Source organism: Mandrillus leucophaeus, unplaced genomic scaffold (genome assembly GCF_000951045.1).
Source record: "Mandrillus leucophaeus isolate KB7577 unplaced genomic scaffold, Mleu.le_1.0 Scaffold111, whole genome shotgun sequence".
In the NCBI taxonomy this organism is placed as follows: Eukaryota; Metazoa; Chordata; class Mammalia; order Primates; family Cercopithecidae; genus Mandrillus; species Mandrillus leucophaeus.
The window spans coordinates 307967-329982 of NW_012099321.1; the positions used below are offsets into that span (position 1 = coordinate 307967).

A 22016-nucleotide genomic window follows, 5' to 3' on the forward strand; every position below is an offset into this window, starting at 1 on the left:
ATTATCACCCTATTTTCTATGTAACAAAATGAAGGTATTGTAAAATTTCCATTCATTTAGCTGTCATTTTCATAGGAGATGTGCTAAAGTCTTCGTGATGGTGACTTTGTTCGTTTTTTCTGGTATTTCTAGAAATTTCTGCTTTATGAATTTCAAAGTCGTATCATTGGTTGCCTTAAGATTCATGATTGTTTTAGATTTCCATTGTATCTTCTTAGTTATGCAAAATAACCCTGTTTGGCATTTCAGTAATCATCTTGAGTCTTGTTTTGTTGAATATTAACATTGCTCTTCTTGGATTTTGTGTAAGCAGGTATCCAGTATTTCTGTCCTTTAATTCCTGTATTTTCAAGCTGCCTATGTTGTTTTATTATATGTACCTCTTGAAAAAGTACTTTATTTTACATCTTCTTTTTTTTTTATTAACCAAATCTGGGAGTGCTCTTTTAATTTAGTTCATTCTCATTTATTATGACTTATACATTTGTACCAAGTCCTGCCATCCTATTTTCTGATCCAATCACTCACACTTACTGTTCTGGCTTAGAGATAGCTCTGTTACTTGATGCCTAAACTAAGGATGGAGAGAAGTATATAGATGATATGACCCATGTGGCTGTACCCACTGAGGAAGCCTAAATTATTGCCTGCTATGAGGCCCCTAGTAGCTTTCTCTGTGCTTAAAGAACTCCTGAAGCTAGTTCTACGTCCATTTATTTACTATTTATTTATTTATGAGACTGTGTCTCACTATGCTGCCCAGGCTGGAGTACAATGGCTATTCACAGGCTCAATCACTCCACACTACAGTCTCAAACTCCTAGACTCAAACAGTCCTCCTACCTCAGGCATATCTGAGCTTATAGGTATATGCCATCCTGCTGGGTCTTGGTTCTGCATTTTGAAACTCTGTTGCATTTATTTTGGGCTGTGATCTTTCAGAAAACCAATAGTTTCTGATCAAAAGCAGTACCCTTTCTTTCTTTTCCAGTTAGTTATTCATTTGGGAGTTGTTGCTTTTTTCTATAAGGAGAAGGGTAATATCATTTCTATTATTTCTTCTGCCTTGAAATAGCTTCCTGTCTTAGTCACAGTAAGCAGTGTTAAAATAATCTATCAGGAAGCCATTAGGCTGAGATGGTTCCAGCACTTTGGATTCCTACATAAGCAAACCAAAACCCAAGTCAATGTAAGCAGTAAAACGAAACTTAAGCTTAACCAACAAGAAACCACCAATTAACCTCTAACTGGGACTTTCCACTTTAACCAGTCAAACAATTCTTTGTCTTGGCTTCCACAAACACGTTATAAAAAATATCCCCTCACACCCTCTTGGTGGAGCCCTGAACCACATGCAATCTAGTGCTGCCTGATTCATGAATCACTATCTGCTCAAATAAATTCTTTAAAAGTTTAATGTTCCTGGGTTTAAAATTTAACAATGGGCTACAAGTTCTAGCCCCTGCTATTGTTCTGGCTTCATCTACCACTCTCTCTCTAGATTGCTCACCCTAGCCACACTGGCCTCTTGGTTGTACTTCATGTATGCCAGGAGCATGCTCCCACCTCAGGGCCTTGCATTTGCTCCTTCCTTGACCTGGATCACTTTTCTCTCAGACATCAGGGCTCCATGCCTCAACTTCCAAGGTCTTTACTCCACCATCACCTTCTCAGTGGTGGCTTCTCTGGCTATCAGATCTCAAATTGCCAACACATACTCTCTCATACCCTTGATCTGCTTTTGTTTTCATCTTAGTACTGATATATTATGTGGTGGTTTTATTTTTATCTTAGTTATAGATCGTCTCTCTGACTAGAACATAAGCTCTTTGAAGGCAGAAATGTTTGCCTACTTTGTGCACAGCCCTATCTCTAATGTTTTGAACAGGGTTTGACACATAGAACATGCTCCATAGATATCTCTTGAAAGAATTAATAAACTTCTAGGAATTTGGAAGAAGAAAAGGAGGCTATGGAATATGTTAAGTCTGCTATCCTAGTTCCCCTTGTACTTTAGAATCATGCAGACATGCCAACATTCACTGCCCTATTTAACCTGTCTCTGGAGGAGTTTCATTATCTGATTTGAACATTATATGAAATAAAAGTTCCAGAGAGTTTCCAAGGAGGCCAATAAAAAAAAAAAAAGTGGGAGGAGAAATTAGACATAACAAGGAAAGCTCTCTCTTGAGAAAAGAAATTTGTGTAGGAGGATGGTTGTATGGGTTTCCTTAATCAAAAACAAAAAAGGGACTGCATCTTATCCTCTTTGACTCTCCTTGATTTAGGATAAACTGATGAAGTATAGCAAGATAAATAAAGGAATAAAGAGCTAATCCACAAGGGAGAAGACTGTTTTATTGCTCTCACACAGATGTCTGTCCTAACAACACAGGATATTTTTTTTCCTTTGGGGGAGGGTGGGAATAGAGTTTGGGGAGCAGCAATTTAAATTGGGACCTCTGGTCAGTCTGTGTTTGGGAATTAGCATTGCATTATTTCCCTGGCTCCCCACCCCCTCTTGTCTTTTAGTTGAGAAACATTTGCCCTGGAACAGCACACAGAGTTTGCATTAGCATCCCTGAGGACACAACTTTGACCCCACAGACTAAGGAAGCTACAGATGGAAAATTCCAAGTTGCTGTACTCTTTTATTTTCATGCTAATGCTTCTGCAGAGAGTATTTAAGGAAACAGATGCACAAGAATAATAAAGAGCTGAGGACTAAGAACTCCTCTGGCAACTGAAGTTATGCTCCATCCAGCATGATCCTATATCTCCCTGTGCTTGTACAAGTCCAGAAGGGTCAAGGTGAAACCCTGATTTCATTTTATGAAAAAGCTGAACCAGCATTGACATAGAGAACCCAGGATCACATCCAGTCAGGATCTGATCATTGTTTAAGTTTCATTTCACTTCCTTCAGGCTACCTCAAAGATAGATGAGCAAGTCCTTCAGTAAAAGGCCTTGGGGAATGGTGATTTCTCTATCTCCCTTGCCAATCCACACCTGAGTTCAAAACAATACTTATCCTTCTGTAAACCAAAAATAAAATTCTAAGGCTCCCTCAACTATCTTAATAGACTCCCTCCTGTTGACCAGGGCACTCCAAAGTTAACCTGAAAAACTGGTTCAGGCTATGATGGAAAGTAGGGGGGTGGGTTGGACGTGCCTCATTATGCCCTCCTCCCTGTTGTAATTCAGGAAAAGCCAACCAGCATTTAACATCTACATAGACCTTAAGTCTGGTAAGAAATATTTACAATCTATTCTCTCTGAAGCCTACTGCCTGTAGGTTTCATCTGCATGATTATGTCTTGGTTTCTACAGCCTCTTATATCACTCAGATATTCCTTTCTATTGATAACTCTTTCAACTGATTGCCCACCAGAAAAATTTTAAATCTACCTATAACCTGGAAGCTCCCCCCACTTAAAGTTGTCTGCCTTTCTGGACCAAACCAATGTACATCTTAAATGTATTTGATTGATGTCTCATGTCTTCCTAAAACATATAAAACCATGCCGTGCCCAGGCTACCTTGGGCACATGTCACTAGGACCTCCTGAGGCTGTGTCACAGGTGCATCCTTAAATCTTGGCAAAATAAACTTTCTAAATTTATTGTGAGACATGTCTCAGATACCTATGGGTTCACACTTCCCTTGGATCTAACCCAAACGGTGCTCACTATATTTGCAGCCCCTGGTCACTTCCCTTGTATTCCGTGCAACAAGAAAAACTTCTCACTTTGTCCTAAGAATAATCTCATCCTTGGTATAAATCTTCATGTGGGAGACATATGAGAGCACTACACTCTGTAAAGCCAGATCATCTTAACATTTTATCCTAATTTGCAAACAAAACTTAAATTTTACTTCACCCTAGCTATGTCTTGCAAAGGAGAAGCTAATTGGAAATGTAGAATAATCATATCTAATTCTTGCTTTAAACGTATCCACCCCCTACTTTCACCTAGATTAAGACCAGAAACTAGACAAGAATTCCACAACTTGGTCTCTCCCTAAATCCTTTCACACTTGGAACTCACTCAGGGAAAGTTCTTTCAACTCAGTTCTCACCTTCATTCAAGGCCACCTCCCAATCTTTCTATCGTCGGAGATCCCTCCCTTCTCTGCACTCTTCCACCTAGCTTGGCCTCTGCTTTGTCTGCGTAGGACCTTGTCTCCAATTAGACTGTAGGATTTCTGAAGGCAGAGCCCACAGCTTCTTTTGCATCTCCTACATGCCCTGGGTAGCGGCTCTCAAGAAAACCATGGCTGAGTGACTGATTGAAGAAACAGAAAAAGGCCCCTGCGGTGACCTGAAGCATATGGAATTCTGAGCAAGGGAAATGAAAAGCCCAAAAAGCCCAATACCACACCCTTTATAAAGTACACACATCGCAACAAATCCAAGGTTATTGGAAAAGTAACAGCCCTCTCCCCAGACCAGCCCCAACCAAAAAATTTCATTAGAATGGATAAAGAAACTGCAGTAAATATTAATGGCTGGAGGAGGAAGCTAGAGGACAGCAGGCCGAGCTGAGCAGGTGTTCACCTCCCTCAATTTCAGTCCATTTGCAGCCAACAACGTCATCATTTGGCCTTCTTGAGCTCACCGACAGGCCATTTTTCATGATTTTACCATTTCTGGCCAAATGCAAACTTTTTAATTAAATGTACCACATGATTCCAGATGTTTGTTTATTTGTTCCAAAAAAGGTTGTAAAATCACTACATGAGGAAAAACCTGGGGCAGGGTAAAGTTTTCTATAAGAGACAGGGAAATAAAAAGAGTCAGAAGAACTGGGACTAGGAAGTTAATACCGGCCTGAGGTCACGGCAGAACAATTTAGACCAAAAGCATTGGCTTCAAATCACTCTCCTTCCAGAAGCCCAAGATTCAGAAATAAAACACCCTGGGTACTTATTAGTTTTTAAGAGAATGAAGCTCATCTTTAAGCCAAAGACTAGAATGAGAACAAATGTTTGTGGCTGCTCTGCCTGCTTTTTGTATGTTTGTTCCTGCTGCCACAAGCTCCACTACATTAACTCCACCAGTCTTTCATTTAACAGGCCAGATTAGAGTTCATGCATGAATGGTGGGAGAGAATCCTGCAATGGGGATGAACCAGGAGAGGGGCAACAGGCAGAGACCACAGCCTCCCACACACCATGTTGGCTTCCTTACAGCTTTCTGGTCCTCTGTTTCTCTCTACCCTGAAATATAATCAGTATTCGGTCTATTGTGTTTGCAACAGAATGTTTCCCATACTCCTTCCTTTATTCTTTGTACCCCTAGCCAGCCAGCCAGCCACTCCAGGCCTTGATCATCAAACGCTGGATTATTGCAACATTATCCTGGGCCCTATGCTTTAGTTTCAAAAGCCAACATCAGAAATATTCTGAATAACATGCGGAGGGAAAACATTGACTGTCCAGTTTCTCTGATGCCTGAGTCCTCGTGACCAAACCATCAGCAACCTCATACAACAACTCCATAGTGGCCATAAGGTTCCCTGTGCATGGCCCCCACTCCTGCTCTCCTGGCAGTATCTATCCTGGCCCCAGCTGTCTTCCCCATCTGTTACCAAGTTGTTTTCTAAATTACCTTTGCTAGAAACCTGCTCTTTGGAGGCATCACAGTCTATGGGCACAGAACCTGGTTATCTGGAAATCTAAGGCTTCTAAGACTGAAATGATCCCCCTCCAATCCCATTCCCTCATGGCCTTCTGGAGTCCAGGCTCCCTCCTTTCCACTTACCCCTGCATACTACTTGCAGATTAATAATCCTACAGCATGGTTTTGAATCAAATATAAACCCTTCTGTCTGTCCGAGACCTGCCATAATGTGGATCTATCCTACATAAGGAACCTTATTTCTGACCTTTTCAAAACAGGGTCCCTTTCTCTCATCAGTTCTACCTGTTCTTGCCCTTTTGCTTTATCTTTACCCGTTTACCTTTCTGGAATGCCGTTCTTTTGCTCCCCACTTAACATGTTCTTCAAAGCTCAATGCCAACATCCTCCAAAGAGCCATACCTGAGGAGTCTCACCTACACTGTGCCCTATCTTTTCTAAACATTGAGAGCACCTGCAGCTTTTACCAACTAATAGAGCCCTTATTTATATAACATATAATATCTTGTTTGGTTGGTATTACTTCATTTTTGGGATTTCCTCAATCAAACCATAAATTCCTGGAAGATAGAGATAATATTCTCTATTTCTGAATTCTCCACAAATCCTAACAATACACTTGGTACACAGTAGGTACTAAATAAAGACATGTTGGGGAGATTCTTGAATGACTGTGCTCATAGCAATCTTTGTCTTACTGACCATATCATACTTCTTTCCTCATAAAAAGGGGCAAGAAACATAAGGACTCTAAAACACAAGCCCATTTAGAAGCTTCCACCCCGTACATTCTAAGCTTCCATTTTTTAAGATAAAGGCAGCATGTTTTTACATCATTTTTTATTGGGACTGCCTGTTGGGGGAAGAGTTGTCTTTCTGACCTCTCATTTTACAGAAGTAGGGTTTGCCACTATTTGAGGGGCAGGGGAAAACTGAAATACATTTTTCCCTCCTTACTTTGCCTCTGGGAAGGAAAAACCAGATTCGTAGGCCTTCTGTGTCTATGAGAATACCACAATTCTGTCGAAAGAATAGAAATAAAGCAATCTCGGAGACTGCAAATGAAAAATCATCCTTGGAGAAAAAGGAGAGGAAATGGACCCCTGTGGATTTCAAATGTTTAAAGGAGGTTGCTTAAAGTTCCTGGCTAAACTCCATGCCAGTCTTGGTAATAGTCTAACAGATTCATCCATCTTCAGATTCCACTTGGCTTGCTCTTCCATCACTGCCACCCTCGCAGACAGCGAGTGCACACATGCACATCTATCTATATATGTGCGGAAGTTTTAATCTACACTACCCTCCATTCCAATCCACCCCAGCCCGGCTCTGTACAGAGTGAAGCTATTGACCCTGCAAAGTAGCAGGGAGATGAATTTGATGACCCAGACCAGAGTTTTTAAACCACTTCAGCAAGGTCTAGAATCAAAGGAAAGTACAATTTATTCAGCACTTAGTAAAGTCCTTTTACTTTGGAACAGAGTGCACCCACTGAAAATAGACTCCTACTGCCACGCAGATAAAATAAACCTGTCAACCACTACTGTCAAATTACTAGTCACCTCGATTAAATAAAGGAAACTTTAGCATCTCTCAGCATCTGAGAATTCCACAAAGATTATAAGCCCATAAAAGCATTATGAAGGAAAGAAAACTAAAGTAATGGGTTCTGTTGAAAATGTCATCAGAGGAAATCATTTTACATAATTAGCAAATGCTAATAATAGTTCTGCACGAGGAACCAACACACTCTTCCCCCACACAGTCAAGGCACAGTGGTGGCAAGAAGTCTAAAAGATACAAGCCAAGGCCATACTCTTATTTGACAGGACCCCTGAACAAAAACATGTCTTTGTCTCTAAGGAGGTTTTTTTCTTTTTTCTTTTCTCTCTTTCCTTTTGCGACTTTTCAATACATTATTCATGGGGAAAATTTGGATCTGTCGTGCTTCTATGAACTTTCAATGAGTCAGTGACAATTTTTGGAGAAATTATTTGATGCTTAGCTCTCTTGAAACACTAATCAAAATATTCTGGAAGGCAGAAGGCAATATATAAGCAGGTTGTCTTAGTAATAGGGTCTGACCTTAGGTGAGACCTACCTGGCAAAGTCACCAGAACCATCAGATTGTTCATCCCATCTTTTTGTTAGTTTGTTTTGTTTGAGACAGAGTCTCACTCGGTCACCCAGGCTGGAGTGCAGTGGCATGATCTCTGCTCACTGAAACTTCCACCTCCTGGATTCAAGCAATTCTCCTGTGTCAGCCTCCCAAGTAGCTAGGATTACAGGTGCCTGCCACTGCACCCAACTGATTTTTGTATTTTTAGTAGAGACGGGCCAGTTGGCCTGTCTGGTCTCAAACTGTTGGCCAGGCTGGTCTCGAACTCCTGACCTCAAGTGATCCACCTGCATCAGCCTCCCAAAGTGCTGGGATTACAGGCGTGAGCCACTGCATCCAGCCCCATCTTTTTAAATGATCAGTGAGAACCAAGAGGCAGTAGGCAAAAGATTCCTTGATGCTGAGCTATTAAGCTGGCCTAAATAAATGCATCTATTTTCCTGAGTCTTTGCTATTGTTTGCTGTAGATTTTGTTTATAATGATCAGACACACTGAGCTTTCACATTCCCTGTGGCTGACACGACAAGATAGTAGAAATCTAAAAATGAAAAACTAAAAGTTGCTGAAAGAGACATACTGCCTCTGACAGGGCTCAGAACACAATACCCCAAATTGTGGCACCTTGACGTGCTGAGTGCTTTGAAACAAAAGACACTGGAAGGGCCTCAAAAGCAAGGTCTCTCTGGCCTTCTCTTACCTGCTCCTTCATCCCTCTGTCTCTCCCCTGCAGTGAGTTACAGAAACCAGAATTCCTTTTCCCTAAGTGGGGTCATTGAAACTAGAATCCTGTCCCTTAAAGCCAGCCATGAAACCTAGAAAGGTCACACTCTCTCTTCTCCTTTGAAGACTCTCATTTCAGAGGGTCCTGTGCTATAACCAGGGGAAGGAATGCTACATAGAGAGGTCAAGAAGAATCTGAACAGATAGGGCTTGCTGCGTTTCCCCTCAATTGACTACCATTAGATCATACCATTTGTCTAATCATGTTTCTACACAGCTGTCCATTCTTCATTAACATAAGCATAAAAATAGTTTTCCCTTTCATTTCTGAAGGCCCCCCTGTCTCAGAAAACTTTGATTAAGTAAATTTCTTATCCTCTTCTCTTGTTAACCTGTCTTTTGTTATAGGCTGTGACCCTTATAATGGATAAGGAAAAGTATCACATCATTCTGCCCCTGCACCTCTAAATCCTATAAAAGCCCAAAACAAATTGTGAGCAATAGTTTAGTCATCAAGTAACTTCCTTTTGAGCCCTCCTGAAAGCATTATGCTTGTTGGCATGAAGTTTTTCTGGCCAACATCTCCCCATCCCAAATATCTTTGTCTACATTGCTACCTCTTCACATACAGACATTTAAATTTCCTTTTGTTCACCTTCACTTTGGCTGATTTAATGAGTTGAAGCAAAGCATTCTGTATTTATGGCTCCTGTGGAAACGTATTTTATGATATCTCAGGCTAAAAATGTTTTAAATAATATAAAAAACCACAGTTTTTCTTTCGGTCTTTTTCTTCTTTTTTGAATGGCATACATTGAGCTGCTTCATGGAGATATACAGAAAAATCAATTGCTAAGCATAAAATGCAACTCACATTAGGGAAACTGCAAACGATAACTAATTATGATAAGTTGCTGTATAAATTACTTTGTGACAGCCCCAGCAACCAATTTCAAACACAAATAGATCAAGCCCCTGGTTGGAGAGGAAGATGAGTACCTAACAACTGTGTCAATAAAAATAATGGCAAGATTGCCAACAATAGTCAAAGTAGAAAGGTTCTCTCTAAGCAAGTTTCACAGCAAATTTCCTCTTCATTGTTTTTTCTTTTTTTTGCTTTCTTTCTTTTATACATTTCAAGTCCAATGTTTAATATGGCAAGCTAACTATGGCATATCTTCAAGACTATAGTATAAGCATCAGGAAATAAATAATTCGGGGGCATTCACTAGGCTTGCAATTATCTTGCAAAACGTGTATGCAGACAAGTTGAAATGAGATCCTCCACGTGATAGCTATTGGCAAGGCGGGGTTATGGTAGATGTGCTGGATTCTCTGTTTTAGCATTACCACCGTCCGCTTTCTTCTAAGGTTTTCTCTGTAGCTTCAAGGGAGAACTGAAAACTGTGTATCTCAGAATCACCTTCAGCGAATCAACCTAGGTGAGAGTTGGCCTAAGAGAGATGCTGGAGTATGATCTGGAAATCTAGAGAAAAGGAGGAGCAGAGCAACGTATGGATAATGGCAATGACTGAAACAGTCTCCAGGTGAATGTGAGAATCCCCGCACAGGTGCTTCAGATAAAGAAAGTCAGTGAGAGATGCCTAGGTGTTCCTGTGATCCACAGAAACTTTCCAGCAAGCTGCTGAGAATCACTGGTTCAGTGCTGAGGTTGAGACTGGGTGGTGGCAGCACCTCTAATTCCTTCCATTAAAACTCTTCATTACTGGAATACATAGAGTGCCTTTTATTTTCCCCATCCAGACTGACATGGAGCATTGTCCCTTTTTGTTTTCAAACCTTCTCCACTCCTGATTTTATTGTTCTGTAATTTAAAAATAAAGAATGGTGGAGCAGGAGTAATGCAATTCTTTGACAGAGGCAGGCAAGTATCTCCTCGCAGCCTTAGCACAGGCTTTGGAAATGCATGGCAGTGGTGAACATTTCCAGGCCATGCCTCTACCTGTACTTTTTCTCCTCTTCCTTCCAGCTCAAGGCCACAGTTAGTCCTACCTACACTTGCTTCATATGCACTGGGTAAAGGACAAAAGTCAGGGGTGACCTGAGAATTAAGGGCACAGGGTTTGATTTTGTTTCCCTTGCCTGTTGTTGAGTTGCTCCATCATCCCCAGCAATTCTTGATGTCTCCCTCTGTTAAATGGGAATAATATTTGCCCTCCCCACTTTATAGGGTTTTCTTGAGGATGATATAGTTTACATTCTAAATAGAAATGTTTTCCCCAAAAGATACAATGCCCTGTACAAATGTGAATTCTACTTCTAAGAGCTACTAGGTAAAGAACGGCAATACCTGGCATGCTAGGGCATGTCCTGTACTCATAACATATTTAAAGGGACATTTCTCCAACAGATATTTTAGCACTCCTCCTAACATGGACACAGCCAAGGGCACAATATGTAGATTGTCACTAGGGAACAACTGAGATTACTGACACATCCCCGTGTCCTCCTCATTCCAAAGATATGCTCCAACCCAGGGCAGCATTCTCAGAGAGAATTCAGGTGGACCATTCTAAATCCATGTGTGTACCACAATCTTTACCTTACTGAGAGTCTGACCCCTTCCTTGAGACTTTCTGTTCTAGTAACATAATTCCATCAGTTACTTCAATTCATTCTATTCCCTTCCCTACCATCAAACTACCAATGCTTGAAAACTACAACATTGAAATAATCAACTATTTAGAAGTTAGGCTTTGCGACTAAATGCTCTCTGGTAATGAATCAACACATATGACACCCATCCCTGATGGTTTGGGTTTATGAAAGCAACAGAATTGAAGTCTGAGGTCCACACAGCTAGACCTTTCCCTTTAGTGTGTTCACCCCCAAAGGAGGCAGGGTCTCCTTTCTCACATGCAATCAAGTTACCTTGCAGAGGTGACTAAGATACTCACGCTTCCCCTGGGTTTCTATTACTCAGTCTTTACTGAACAAATATATATGGAACTCCATTTAGGTAGGAGGCCCTGTGCCAGGCATTGCAGATAAACTGGTGAACATACGTAATCACAACCACTCTTTCCAACAGCTTATGGCCTATCTAGGAAGATAGTCCCTGAACAGGGAACACTGGCCTAATATAAGTGTGTAGGGGGGATCAGGGGAGTTTCTTTTGGAGCTGTGATATGTAAGCTGATACCTGAAGAATGGGCAGTGTCAGTGATATCAAAGAGAAGATGAGGCTGGGCGCGGTGGCTCATGCCTGTAGTCCCAGCACTTTGGGGGCCCGAGACAGGTGAATCATGAGGTCAGGAGTTTGAGACCACCCTGGTCAACACGGTGAAACCCTGTCTCTACTAAAGATACAAAAAATTAGCCAGGTGTGGTAGTGCGTGCCTGTAATCCCAGCTACTCAGGAAGCTCAGGCAGGAGAATCACTTGAACCCGGGAGGCAGGTTGTAGTGAGCTAAGGCTGTGCCATTGCACTCCAGCCTGGGTGACAGGGTGAGGCTCCATCTCAAAAAAAAAAAAAAAAAAGAAAGATGATTTGGACTTACTGCTACCTCTCAGGAAGTTTTCATTTATAAGGAGTTTAAGACACACAGAACCTGACCTTTATCATACAAAGCAGAATATGAACAATTGCACCTGGAAGATAGAAACAAATATCAGATGTACCTATAGAAAGAAGAAAATCAACATAACTCAGATCAGTAAAAGTTTCATGTAGGAAGCAAAGTACGACATGTTACTATCCCTGTGATGTATGGATTATCTACAAGTAGCAGATGGAAGAATTGAGTCCCAGGTCTCCTGATCATTATTCTAAGCCCGGACTTCCTTTGCATTTGAATCTACAGTTTTTAGGACATGAATCTTGGGCCTATCATACTCGACATTGGAAGTTACATAAAAGGACAAGTAAAGGGAAAATGGCATGTACAGAAAAATAGCAATTTGCACATGAACTACTGCCCGCCAGCTTCTGTAGTTGTTGGTGCGGAAGGAAAAGAGATTGGGAACTGGATGAATAAAAAATTATTTGCAAATAGAACTTCCAGTGAGGACTGTATAGACAAAAGTTTCAGACATCATGGAGAATTTCACTTGAGAAAGAATTGATGTAATTTGTCCTCACACCATGAAAGGCCCCCTTCTGCATAAATGTTTGTAAGCTGTTTGCATGAAGGTATTAACAAATGACATTCAAATAGTTTCGTGATTTACATGATCAGAAACTTGAAATAATTCTCTTAAATATTAAAAAAAACGAGATAGTATTAAGTGGTTTCATTTTAGTGCCAAAAAATAATGACTTTCTCATTTGGGAAAAGCCAAGTTGGTTCAAGCCAAATTGGTTTATGCCAAGCTGAAATATATTAGTCTCACCTTTCTCCTGCACAGATCAGTTCAATAATCTAGCTTTAATGAACTTCCTTGGTCTTCTCTTTATTGGTCTCCTTATGGCCATCAGCCCAAAGATCATTTGGTGGTGCGGACTTGCTTTTATCAACAACCAAATCAGCACTGATCAGGAAACCAATGTGTTAAATGTGTAGGGATTTTCTTCAGTAAAATTGAGATGTCTGTGTTGGCTCCCTTTAAAAAATGTCTTTACATTTCTCTCATTGATGTTAGGCCCTAATGTCATCCAAGAGCACTTATTTGAACTCTAACAACTTTAGGCATTTTTCCATATTCCAAATATTATTCCAAATATCTTAAAACTATATTGTGTTATATTTCCTTCCTTCAAGTCTCAGATTCTTTATATTACTGTTAAAAATGACAGATGATATTTGCCCTATTCCTAATGATTATCATCTATCTGATCATCTCTCCCCATTGTGAAATCTCAATTTCATGGCCAGATAAACTTTAGAAGTGGCTGGGAGGTTTCTGAGACTTCGGTTTCTATGCAACTTATTCAATAGACTCTAAAGTAAAAATACCCTTATTCAAATACAAGAAACCAATAAATAAACACATGAGGATATGAGGCTAATTTAAGAGTTAATTTGTTGCTCCATCTAGATGTGGTGTCATTTTAGGGAAATTCCCCCAAAAACAGTCTCAAAAGGGATGTATGCTTAAGACTTCCAAAAGAATATTCAGCGAAAGAGACCTGTTCAGACCCCTCAAAACACAGCAGGTCGGCAGCAGCTTATTCCCCCAACTTGGAGCAAAATTGATTTTTCACAAAATTAACTAAAGTATATTTAAATATAGAAAAGTTCTATTGATGCCCAGACACCAAAAAGGCAACACAGGTCCAAGCCACAGACACTGGAAATCCTGCACTACTCTCTTCTTCATTTCCTGCAGAATACAAGTATCCCATTTGCCCAGAGCCCAGATGGTGACTCGGAGGGTCAGGTTCACTACTTTCTGAGCATCTACACAGCCTGTTCTTCCACCTGCTCATCCTGCAATGCTGCTGGGATGACAATGCCGGAATAGTCCCTGTTCACGTTCCTCTTTACATGTACAAGTGGAATTTCCTTCTTGGGGAAACAATATTTAAAACAGCCAGCTTAGGGATAAGACATTTTCAAATATTTCATGTCAGTGTTCTGTCTGCTTTTGAAGTTGAAGACTCTAGAGATGGCAACAGACATGCAAGGCTTTGGTAAAACTGAGTAAACCAAATTAACGTTTTGAGAATAAGGGAATTCAGCAAAAACTGCACATGGCTTCTCTCAATGTTGCCAGGCAAATTGGAATTCCTTTTAGTTATAACGTAGAGTTCATTCATTTTGAAATTACAGATGTTGTTATATTCTCAAACAATGACACTTTTATAAATGTTAGTGAGTTTCCCAAATTCTCTCCATCACTAATACTGGAGTTAACATCTCCTTGATAATTTTTAAGTACTCTAATCTCTTTATTTAAAGAAAAAAAATCACAAAATTATATTATACCGTAGATTTATTTGCCTCCTGAGTAGACTGCCACTAAATTCTGTTTAATACAGGTTAAAATCACTACGTGTGACAGGTATGGTTTTCTCATCAAGGACTTAAAAAGCACTGTGTTCTTTCTAAAGTGCCGAGGCAACAGTAATGAGCCAGAGCTCTGCACAGCCAAGTGTCCCTCCCTGCACCCACTGAGAGCAATAAAAAGCTGAGTTCCAACCTTGGTGACTGGTGAGTTCCCTGGAAGCAGAAGGCAAGGGCGTGTAGTGGAGCTCCGGAGAGCCGGCAACGTCCTCACTGGAAGCCTGTGTGACATAAACAAAGTCAACATGAAGCAACACCAAATACCAAACTCCTCATTTACCTAGACTCATCTCCTTGGGATCTAAGCTTGGAGAAAATTATCCACCAAGATATTTCTTAGGAAGCAAGAGTTGTTTTTGTTGAGATAATATTCTGGTAAGTGTTGGGTAAGATCCAAAGCTTTGAGGGGCCTCGGTACATATGGAATAGCTCTAAGAAAAGGGGGCAGTTTATGTGCTGAAATGAAAGGAGAGGGAGGAGGAGAAAGAGAGAGGCAGAAGACAGGAAAAGTTAAAGGCTTAGATTTCCATCAAGCCTTCATCCAGTAATTCCCACAAAGTAAAGGCTGGCTATAGGCAGATTTCTTTGGATACTAGTGAAGAGGTTAAGTTCTGCCCCTAGGGATAAATGGGGAAAACCAGGGCTGACTTCCATGAGCCCAGTGGCATGAAAGACTCAGCAGAATGAAGTCACCATAGGAAAGGATATAAATTGTCTTGTGTTGTGCACTGGGGATTCCGGCTCAGTTTAACAACAGCGATGAGAAATACGTCTGAAATTTGGATTTGGGATGTAGTGCTTATCAACAAATGTGTCACTCCAAGGCCTAAAAGAAAATAACATAAGATACATCTAGGATGATGCTTTTTCACTGCATGCAGACAACTCTTTAACCATAGAACGGTGTCCGAGATGGCCCAAGCTGCTAAGGCTCTCTTTTCAGAACCCAACATCCTTGTGAGCTAAAGCCAAAAGAAAGTACTTCAGCTTGGGGTCAGCTATCACTCAGAACCAATGGCCAGTGTGCCACACTCACAGTGTGGTTGCTAGTAGCAAGAAGCATTATTACCACTGTAACTCTTAACTGAGATTCCTAAATCAAATGCAGCTTTTTTTTTTTTAATATCCCAAAAAGAACATCTGCTAGGATCAAAATCTGAAGCTTACAATCTTTCCAAGCTTCGTGAAAAAGTAAATTTCATTAATGCTACATTTTTCTTTCCGGAGTAGGAAATACATTCTATGGGATATATTTGCCCTCCTAAAAGCAGGCCTTTTCTCCAAAGAGATTACCTATATTATAGGAATCAAAACTAAGTAGGAGATTAGACCTACTTGCTAGAAAAACCCTTTAAATTTCATTTCTGACATTTGAGACGTTTGACTAAGCGGCTTTCAGTGGAGACTTACAGGAAGAGAGTGCAGCAAAATCAGAAGCCCTGTCCCTAGGTAGAAAACAGTTTTCAGGTAGCACTTCTTCACTCCAGCTCCAAGGCAAATATATGGTGTTTCAAGTTGGATCCAAGACTATTGGGTCCACAGAAATAAAGGCTTAGTCATCAAGAAAAACATGTTTTAAAGTAGGAAAGACTTTTCTACTTTTTAGCACACTACAAGAATGTGGAGCCCAAAATTAGATTAAAAATCAAATACTACAGTCACCAAGTATCTCTCTATTGGGTATTCAAGGTCTCCTGTAATTTCTACATGAATGAAACATGATGATAGTGTCCTAAATTTGACATCTATTTAATGCTTGAGGCAGGATATATGGGGTGAGGGTACAGGGGTCATCCTCCCTAGATCTATCATACTTCCTCCATAGGAAGCCATAGCTGTCAATATTTCTGCTCCATCTCATCACTTTAAAAAAAAGACCCAAAAATCCAATATGAGTTTTAGTTTGTTGTGTTGTGATATTTCTTAGAACTTTTAATCTCGATTTGGGCTGTTGACAATTTGATGACAGCTTTTTTCTACAATTACTGGAACAAATGCCACCTTTCCGGAAACACCTCTGACTGTGCTACACATTAGAATTCTGTAACCAAGCGTAAAAGAGATATTTAGTTTTGTTTCGTATTTTAGGTAGAGCAAAAAATGGTGTGGCTTCTGTTGTTTTGCAGTCATCATTCTATGACCAGCACTTAATTACTTTTCTGCTCAGTGTCCATTGATAAACTCACATCATGGAAAATAATCCAGGAAAGAATGATTTTGCAAACTATGCCTTTTGGTGGGACTTCTATGGCTGGATGTTTAGGAAAACAACTACAAATCAATGTTCCAACTATCAGCTCTTTGACTTGGCTTTTTTCAAAATGAAGCCCATGTGATCCTTTCAATAGTGATGTTCACTGAACCTTAGGATTAGAAGCATAATTCAGAAAGACACAATTATCATATGAAAGAAGTGGGCAAGAAAATGTCTTAAATTTATACAGTATCTGCCAAAGAATAAAGAACTCGCCTTGAAACTGAGGCAGTATACCCATTGTATACTGAGTATGCAGTAATGTAAAATTTAAATAATGTTTTCTTTTGCCTGGATTAAGAAGATATGCCTAAAATGAGAATAAGCAAATCTGAGTAAATCTGAATCTTGAAGATTATAAAGACTCTCAAATATTTGAATCCTTATCAAATTTGTTGTTGTTATTGAGACAGAATCTCACTCTGTTGCCCAGGTTGGAGTGCAGAGGCACAATCTCAACTCACTGCAACCTCTGCCTCTCCGGTTCAAGCAATTCTCATGCCTCAGCCTCCTGAGTAGCTGGGATTACAGGCACGTGCCACCACATCCAGCTAATTTTTGCATTTTTAGTAGAGACAGGGTTTTACCATGTTGCCCAGGCTGGTGTTCAACTCCTGGCCTCAGGTGATCCACCTGCCTCAGCCTCCAAAAGTGCTGGGATTACAGGCGTGAGCCACCACACCCAGCTCTTGCCATATTTTGTAAATGCCTATGGCAAGGAATTATAGTTTTACATTTTACTTTTTAAATTCTCCTGTCAGGAAATATTTGCAATATCTACAATAAATAATTAATATCCAAATAAAAAAAGAATGTTTTTAAATCAATAGAAAATATTATAGAAAAATAGACAAAGGAAATGTCTGGAAATTCAAAGATGAGAAAACCTGAACAGTCAATGAACATAAGTGAAGTTGCTGAAATTTACTAGGACTAAGGGCAATGCAAATTAAAACAAGATATGATTTTTCCACTCATCATATTGACAAACTTTTAAGTCTCACAATAGCAAGTACTAGTGAGAACAAAGGAAAAAGAAACTGTTATCCTCTCATTCCTTGCTAGTGGGAATGTACATTGGTTCGACTGCTTTGAAGAGTAACTTAGCAATATCTAATAAAATTGAAAATTGGTGCAGCAATTTCACTTAAAATATATACTCTACAGAAAATCTCACATGGTTCTGCAAATTGAGACATAAAACAATGTTTATTGCAGCATTATTTATAACAGAAGAAACTGGAATTAACTCAAATGTCTGTCGATGAGGAAAATAAATAAATATAATGTTGTATATCAATAAGACCAAATAATATTTAGTATTTAAGAGAAACAAACTTGATTTCTATATCTCACTTAGAATAGGTCTAAAAATGTAATACAGAGTGAAAATTCAAGTTGCAAGATGATAAATGTAATATAATATTTATGGAAACATAAAGTTTGTTGATTTCATGTATGTATGGAAACATCTAAAAATTATAAAAAATATACACTAAATTCATGAAAAAGATTGCTTCTGCCAAGGGGCAGTGTAGTAGGACTGGGGCTAGTGGGATGTGGAGAGAGGGGAACTTCAGCTGTATATATGATGTTCTTTCTTTCATTTAAAGAAGACTTTAAAAAAATGTCAAAGTATTAGAAACCACAAATTCTGGATGATCCCTACATGTGTTCATTATTTTTAAAACTTTTCTACATTTTGGAAATTTCTCAGACTTAAGCCTGAAATTTTTTAAAAAACACCAAAAGGCCCTATTTCTTTTCTAATCCATGCACTCCTATATTGACATGAACCCATAATGAGAGAAAAATTCCTGTAACAGTTCTCTAGTACTTGTACAACATGGATAAATGTCATCTCTGATTGGCTTTTTGTGATGAAATATCCCATTTCTGTTTCTTCTAGAGCTACTGAGAGTGAGTTCTAGAATAGAAAAAAGCAGATGATGGTAAATATGTATCCCCTTCCCCGCAAGGCTTGAAACACTCATTCTGGCCTTGTAAGTCCTTCTGCTGAATATACATTAAAGCATTCTGAAGGTTACTTGATTCTTCTCCTGCTTACAATCAAAGAGTTACCAATAATTTTTAAAACTCACATCAATAAAGGAAATAGCCACTAATATACTGCACTCTGCAATATCCATAACGGAAAGAAGGAAGGTAGAACTTTGGCAACCTGCTTGGAGAAGATTCAATGCACGTACAGTGTATTCTACAACAGACTTGCAAAGCGAGAATTTCACTCAGTGATTACCGGAACTGATAAATGCGTAAAATTCAAGCCCCTTTCCAATGGGTGCATTCAATGAAAAACTGCAGTCCGGTGGATATTTCTAAATGTCATGGACGCTCTGAAAGAACTTGATACAGACCACAGGAGGAGAGATTTGGCAGACTTCGAAACAAGAAGGGGGCAGCTACAAAGTTGTTTAATAGCCATAAATCTCCCACTATTTTTCACAAAATACCATCTAAGACCACAGCTCCACAACTCATTCCCCATCACTCAACTCAAGTGGAGTGCTTTGGCATGCTCGCTCACCCTTAAATCATACACCACAGAAAGTGATCCCGGGTCTGGGAAATATGTCAGCCTCTTTCAAGCAAAAGCAGTCTTCACTTTTCATCACAATTCATTCCCTGAAACCATGGTATAAAGCTGACTCTTCTAAAAACATTTATTTTCTCTCATAAGAAAAAGCATCACTCATTTAGTTATCAAGTATTTAATAACCACCTACTATATGCCAAGCCCTGTGCTAAGAATACCAAGAAAAATAAAATGAGAACGTTGGTTGCATTCCTGGGTCATAAAAAAAAAAAAAACATACTATGATTAATACTGGTTACAAAGAGCCATCAACTCATAGCGTGTCCCTCACACTCCCATACTCTGGATTATCACAGAATGTTGTCCCTGACCTCGATTATGACATCTAAACCCCTGTAACAGTAGTTATGTCGTTACCCATTTCTCATTCATACTAACAGAGAGCTTTAGAGGTTAACTATATGAACTTTCTGAAACTAATTATACAATTAATCCTTGTGCCCAACATACTGCCAGAAACATAGGAAGAAGTCAATGCGTGATAACTGAATGAGTAAAACATTTTAAAGTCAAAGATAAAACTACATACCGTGATTGTAATTAAACATGAAAGTGCAGGCCAAGTTGCCAGAATCAGAACATAAAGACTTGCCATCTTCCGAAGGATTAAGTTAGAGAAACTAAAGAACCAGGTAGAAGGCTGAAGCTTCCCACCCCTCTCACAGACTAAGGTACCATGCCTTTCACTAAAGCAAGGGAGAAGGTGTCACTGACAGACAGATTAAGTTGGGAATAATAGACAGGTTTGAAAGCAGGAACAACCATATCCTGTCTAGAGTAAGAAGCCAAGAACTTGGGAGGAAAACAAAAGGCAAGGAAGGGATGAGGGTGAGTCTGGAACCAAGAGACCAAGAAAAGATCCCAATGGAGAAGAAGTCAGTCTGGGCAAAAGCTGACCATGAAGCTGAGTGAGGGCGCTGAAGGGTAATTCAATTGAGAAGCTGGTCACAGCAGAGGCTGGTGGGGAGAGGAGTATTGTGTCAAAAGCCTCTCTGGAATAAGAAAGACTTTTGAAGGCAATGGGCCGGAGCTTCCCATTTGTTTCTATCTGATCTACAGGGGACCCAGTTCTGCCAGTGCCCACAGTGGCATCTGGCCCAGAGTAGTAGTTCACAAATATTTATGAAAGGCAGGGAAGGAAAAAGAAAAGAAGGGAGGGAGGAGGAGAACTAGGAAAGGAAAAAAGGAAGGAAGGCCTGTGGCTTGGGCATCTTATGGGATATTACATAACTAATCCAATCACAGAATGTAAGAGTTGTTAAAGATCTTACAAATCAACTAGAGCAGTGGTTCCAAAACATTTTTATCAGACACTTATATAACAGAAGAAAAAATAAAATCATCTAAATATTGGATGTTATGGAAGTGATCATAATGTCTTTTGGTAACCTAATACAACTATAAGTACAAAGGAAAGAGAAAGATGCAAAGATATTAATTACCTAGTATTAAGTGAACATAGTAAACATTAAAATAATACATAGGTTGTGGTTTTTAACTACACAAAATTTGGATTAGGTAGAATACGCAAAGATAAAAAGATTTTTGGGCTGGGCACAGTGGCTAACATCTGTAATCCCAGCACTTTGGGAGGCTGAGGCAGGTGGATCACCTGAGGTCAGGAGTTTGAGACCCACCTGACCAATATGGTGAAACCTTGTCTCTACTAAAAGTACAAAATTAGCTGGGCATGGTGGCATGCGCCTGTAGTCCCAGCTACTCAGGAGGCTGAGGCAGAAGAATTGTTTGATCCCGGGAGGCGGAGGTTGCAGTGAGCTGAGATCGTGCCACTGCACTCCAGCCTGGGGGACAGAACGAGACTCCATCTCAAAAAATAAATATTTTTGCTAGCAGTATGATCAAGATGGTTGGTGTTGTAAACTTTATTTAACATATCATTACTTCTTATAATTTACAATATTTACAAATTGAAACACTACTCATATACAATTGCTGATATGAAATAATGCCTAGTCCATTAAATATTTTTCAATCTGCCCTATCAGAGATTGAGGAGAGAGGAAAAAAGAGAAGGGAGGAAAAATACAAATTGAGGAAAAAGAAGGAAATGGTAAAGAAAGGAGGCAAAGTGTGCGACAGGATCTAATATTTCTTGAATATATAGTAAATGCTAATGGTTATCCAATGTATGAGATATGTCCTATATTCCTCTCATTTGAAAAATGAAAAAAACTGAGACTTAAGAAAGATTAGTAACATGTCCAAGGCTATCCAGTTCTAAAGTCCAGAGTGTGATTAGAAATCAAGTCAGCCTGACTCCTAAAGCCCAAACTGTTGCCATAGCCCCACACTCTCTCTGCATTGGAGCCCTCAGGTTTTCATGATGCTCTTCTTCTGACCATTACTCTATTCTCCCCTGCCTCACTGTCCACTGGATACTTGTCCCTTCTGCAGAACTGCAGACATCAAGATTGTAGGGGCCAGTCCTAATTTGACAGTGAATGCTTTGCAGCACCTAACAGGACAACTTCTCAAAGCATTGAGACAAGATTATCAAATGAGAAGGAATTTACTAATAGCACGGGGTAGTTTTAATAAGGGCAGAACATCCTATCTACAAATAAATATCTTTATCCAAAGAAGTATGATGGAGCACAAATTAATAGTTTGCTGCTAATTAATTCTTGCTGAAGATTTGCTTTGTGTCATATGTTCAAACATAGAACATAATCAATAT

The 22016-nt window shown here is 39.6% G+C and overlaps 1 protein-coding gene across 2 annotated transcripts in view; it reads right to left on the reverse strand.

Annotated features, from left to right (window-relative positions):
• LOC105548783 (chromosome unknown open reading frame, human C10orf11) overlaps window positions 1-22016 on the reverse strand; it is a 1000756-nt gene that overhangs the window by 219938 nt on the left and 758802 nt on the right. For both annotated transcript variants that reach the window (XM_011992983.1, XM_011992972.1), the window contains exon 5: window positions 14584-14668. In XM_011992983.1, the coding sequence (XP_011848373.1) occupies window positions 14584-14668 (85 nt within the window). The remainder of the gene's footprint in view (window positions 1-14583; window positions 14669-22016) is intronic.